The 4,846-nt window shown below is 36.3% G+C and overlaps 1 protein-coding gene across 1 annotated transcript; it reads left to right on the forward strand.

Moving 5' to 3' along the window:
• The first annotated feature begins 2,026 nt into the window (after positions 1 to 2,026).
• On the forward strand, positions 2,027 to 4,409 carry LOC307001707 (protein Fer3). Its single transcript, XM_079618525.1, has 2 exons — positions 2,027 to 2,846; positions 3,925 to 4,409. The coding sequence occupies exons 1-2, from the start codon at positions 2,267 to 2,269 to the stop codon at positions 3,960 to 3,962; spliced, it is 618 nt and encodes a 205-aa protein (XP_079474651.1). The 5' UTR covers positions 2,027 to 2,266; the 3' UTR covers positions 3,963 to 4,409.
• Positions 4,410 to 4,846: the final 437 nt, after the last annotated feature.

A 4,846-nucleotide genomic window follows, 5' to 3' on the forward strand; every position in this document is an offset into this window, starting at 1 on the left:
TTGATATCTGTGCAATTAATGTTTATTTAGCCTGCCTCTGCCATCCAGCACCCCCCACAACATTTACTACTGCTGATGGCAAAAAGACTCAATTAAACATTTAACAGCATTAAATAAATGTGTATGACAGGCTTTATACATTTGCTTTTGGGGGTGGTGTAGTTTAATAAAAAAATAATATTATTATAACGTTTTAGTTTTTACACTGAAATGACTTCTCACTTAACCTCAGAGCTCCTGAAGATCCGTCTTAACGTGTTCTTTGTGTTTATCTGTAACAATCCATTTTCACTACTGATCTATGTGATGAAATTAAATGTGCTTTTACCACTGTTCTGCATGCCCAACCTGCGGTTCACTCATATTTATGACAAGACAAGTATTCATAAAACACAAGCCTGTGCATATGGACCAGTACAGGTTGAAAAACAGGTGTGAAGGAACCCAAGTTGTGATTTTAATTATACATGTTTAAAAATGACATATTATTCTGCAAACAACTTCCACAATGACAGACTAATCATAAGCAGATGGTTTGGTGCATTGGATTAAGGGCCACATGAGCCAACTTGCCTTGTGTTAAATCAGCACAGATTTCATTTTAGATGGGCCATTTCAATTTTGCACAAAGATTTGTAGATGTGCATGCTCTCTGGAGGTCTCTATGGTCCTTCCAATTGTACACAAGTAGTTGAGTGTTTTGTTGTGATGTGGAGAATGGCTGGATCTCTGCATCTGACAGCAGTATTCTTCAGGTTTAGGATGCCTGCTGTTTGCAGAGCAGAAGGTTCTGACAAGCCTTTCCTCAGGGTCCACTTCAGGTTTAAACCCACTATTCCTTTATAAATATAAATACATTTTCTATGGTTTAGTTCTGGACAAAAAACATTATACAATAGATTTTAATAACAAATAAAAATAAAGATCGTTTGTATTATAGAGTGCTTTACTCATTTTCCCATCTAAAAAAAAGAGCAGAACTTTAATGCTCTCTTTTAAGATAGGCTAGGCTACATTAAAAATAAAACAAGGAAAAAATTGAATTCTCCAATACTATGTAGCCTATATGCTCTCATAAACGGGTTACGATAACATAAACGCTGCTCGTTTAAATATATAAATTGTTGTAATTTTTCATAAACGTGGTGTCAGTTACATAATTTAAAAAAACATGACGGCAAATATTGTTTCTTTCGTTTCTCCAAGGCAAACCACAACAATTTTTTTTATTGTATTTTGTGTTGTATCATTTACAAACTATTATAGCCTAAATAATTACTTGCAATGTGCAATTCGTAGGCTACATCTCAAACAACGCAATGATAAAATGTTAATCTTTATCTTTAAATAAATTATTTAAATATGTAAAATATTATAAAATAATAGTTGATTTTTATTAAAATATTTACATTTAAATATGCGTTTTCTATACAGCAAACAAAGATACAAATTTACGTGAACCGATCTGTGCGTCGGAAGGAATTTAAGGAAAAAAATGTAGACATTTATTTTCCTTTATATTTAAGAAAATAAATGGCACGTGAATTGTTGATATTTTAATAAATGTATCTCTGAACATACTGCATATTAAGCTATACACAATCTACGTTTACAGGTCAGTTTTATTACAAGCAGATAAAGCAGTGAGATGTTGGTCTAGAGACAATTGGTCGCGAATACACACTGTAAAATTGTCAAGATTCTTGTTCAGATTGTCCTATTTATCTCGTATTTATATTTGGCCTACGACAAATGTATTTTAAAATGATTAGCGAAAGGTTAAAACGTATATGCTATCTTCTTTTGCAATAGAAATAAATCTCTTAAAATAATAATACAAAAATACTTTTATAAAAGCGATTGATTATATTATTGTTATGGAGTAAGACAGGTGTTTTGGACTTTGAGCATGTTCCAGATGACTAATTCAATTACAAGACGCAAATACTTCAGAACGTCCAGTAAATATTAGTCCACTGCTTGAACCGAACAGCTTAAGATAACTTTATGATTGCGGTGACACGTGCTCTGAGCATCAACCGATGCCGTGAAGTGCTTTTGAAATGGCAGAGTTATTAGGAGGAGGCACGCGTCCTAATGAGCTCCTTTTCAAACCTGTTGAATAGAGACAAGCACCCCGCGGCGAGACCTGGAGCTATTTAATGGCCATTACGCACAGGGCTACCCAGTTTACGCACGGTAGTTGAAGCTCTCCTCTAATCTCATACGCGCTGGTTTAGTGACATCTGAGAAAAAAGGGGGGGAAATGGAAGACATATTTTTTGATTTTGAGCAAGATGCTGCCACAGACTTTCCCTTCTGGGGCCAAATGGACCCTAACTCTCAGTTCCAGTCTCAGATGGACACGCTGCTCTTTGACTGCAGCGCAATGACAGGTCAGCTGTCCCCCTGGTCCTCTTTCGGGTGCCAGTCCGTGTTCCCAGAGGCTCAGCTGACCTTCACGGACTTAGACTCGCAGTCTCCGCAGCTGGAGGTCGGTGCTGAAGTGGACAGCTCCTCAGTCGACGATCCCCATGAGATCAGCAATCGCACACAGCGGCGCTTGACGACCCATCATCCGTACAAGGTGCAGCGCCACGCCGCCAACATCCGGGAGAGGAAGAGGATGCTCAGCATCAATTCTGGATTTGAGGAGCTGCGTTGCCATGTGCCCACGTTCCCCTACGAGAAACGGCTCTCCAAAATAGACACATTAAGACTGGCCATTGCTTACATCGCCCTGCTCAGAGAAATCCTCATGTCAGGCTGTGACCCCAAGTCATATGTGGATGAATGCATGAAGAACGGCTATAAGAATCAGACCAATGCCATCTGGAACACAAGTGGTAAGATGACAGTTTGAAATAAATATTAAATTTATTTAATTTAAAAAAAATTTTTTCATTCATATTCATTTTTAAATTAAACTTAACTCAAATGTCAAATTATTAATCATAGATACAGATGACAGTTTGAAATAAATATTAAATGTATTTAATTTAAATTACATTTTTTTATTCATATTCATTTTTAAATTAAACTTTTCACTCAAATGTCAAATTATTAATCATAGATATAGATAGATAGATAGATAGACAGATAGATAGATAGATAGATAGATAGATAGATAGATAGATAGATAGATAGATAGATAGATAGATAGATAGATAGATAGATAGATAGATGGATGGATGGATGGATGGATGGATGGATGGATGGATGGATGGATGGATGAATGGATGGATGAATGGATGGATGGATGGATGGATGGTCAAATTACATTACTGGTGGGTTTTAGGGCTCCAGTAAAATGCACATTTGTTCATTTTGCAGTGTAAATTAAATACTTTTCAGCATCCATAAAAATAAATAAACATTAACTAAATAATTCAGTCCCTCCTTGGTTTGGAAAAACATCTTTGATCATTTTTAAAACATGACAGGAAAATTGGATCAAACGTGTGCAGTCATTGCAGCAATTTTCTTCATTTAAACCAGCATTTTAAAGTATTAGTAACAGACTGGATATTTAGCAACATGCACATTGTTTCCCTCCTCTTGTTTGTGGGGCATATGAGGTAAATGACTTGTTTATTAGGAGTGCATATGCAAATACATCCTCAATAAGGCTTATGTCACTCCAACAGGCGTTGTTTTTCATGATTAAACAGTTCCCATTGTTTATATTGACTGTGCAGTTTATTCCCAGCTGTCTGTTTTCAAAAACTTCCTTTTCTAAGACACAAGTATTTTCACTGAGCTGAAAGGGAGCTGTGTACTTTAGTTAACCACATCCCAGGGTTCCAGCTCTTCTTTAATGAATAAGTGTGCCTTTGTTAGCCTTAGACCAGCGACTTGTTAAATGGTCATTAAAATGTATCTAAAGCCTCATGTTTGCTCTGCTTTTGTGTTCTCCAACTCCAGATCTGACAGCTCGGCTCTCTTGGATAAAGTGGGATTAACTGCACTGTGGGCCGGGAAGAGAGATGCCGCCTCTCCCTCCTTTCTCACGCTCCTCTTCAAAGCTGGCATGGCACGACGACTCCACGACATCTGCAGACTTCTCACCGTGTTACACCTCCTGGCACTCAGGACACTTTTTATATTCTAATTTGTTGTGGGTTACAATCAGACCCCTTTTGCTCATCCAGACGGCCGTTGTTTGTTGTAAATGAGGCCTTATTAGGACAAAGCCGTGGCACTTGTCCTTGTGTGCAAGATGAGAGACTGGCAAATCGGCAAAAGTTCAATTTTTGTGTGTGGATAAAAACAGCTTCGCTGTCGAAAGCAAATGTTTTGGAGGGTTTGGCCTGACAAACACATTCAGATTTTAAATGAAATTTTGCACCTTGAAATTATTTTGAGCAAACGCAGGTAGTTTATCACAACAATATTTATTTGTTAACTTATCATTTTTATTTATTAAAAATGTTATTTTTAAGTCTTTCTTTTGAACTTTGTTTGAGTGACTTTTATATGCTTATTTAAATATAAATTAAAAAATATGTAGGCTATATATAAATACTAGATAGGCCTAAATGCTTGTCTTTAATTTCACTTCATGGTCTTTCTGATTACTCTGTGATTTAAAAAGTAAATTAAAAAACTTTATTTGCCATGTTTAATCAAATCAGAAATGTTTTAACCCCCTTCTATCTTAGAAAATATTACCCCAAAAAGGTATATTAGTAGCCTATCCTAAAAGGTACAGTAACCTTAAAGGTATTCGCCTACCTCAAGTGTTACCAAATGGTAGGCTACATATTAGTAGGCAACATTTTAAAAGTGCATACTGCCCCAGTGACAGATTTTGTACCTTTTTTTCTGAGAGTGTATTGAATTTGCT

Source organism: Phoxinus phoxinus, assembly GCF_949152265.1.
Source record: "Phoxinus phoxinus genome assembly, chromosome: 7".
In the NCBI taxonomy this organism is placed as follows: Eukaryota; Metazoa; Chordata; class Actinopteri; order Cypriniformes; family Leuciscidae; genus Phoxinus; species Phoxinus phoxinus.

Bases quoted from the DNA above. Each gene is read 5' to 3' on its own strand.
- LOC307001707 (XM_079618525.1), top strand. From the start codon at position 2,267: ATGGAAGACATATTTTTTGATTTTGAGCAAGATGCTGCCACAGACTTT. The intron at 2,847-3,924 runs GTAAGATGACAG...CTCCAACTCCAG, and splicing joins TGCCATCTGGAACACAAGTG to ATCTGACAGCTCGGCTCTCT.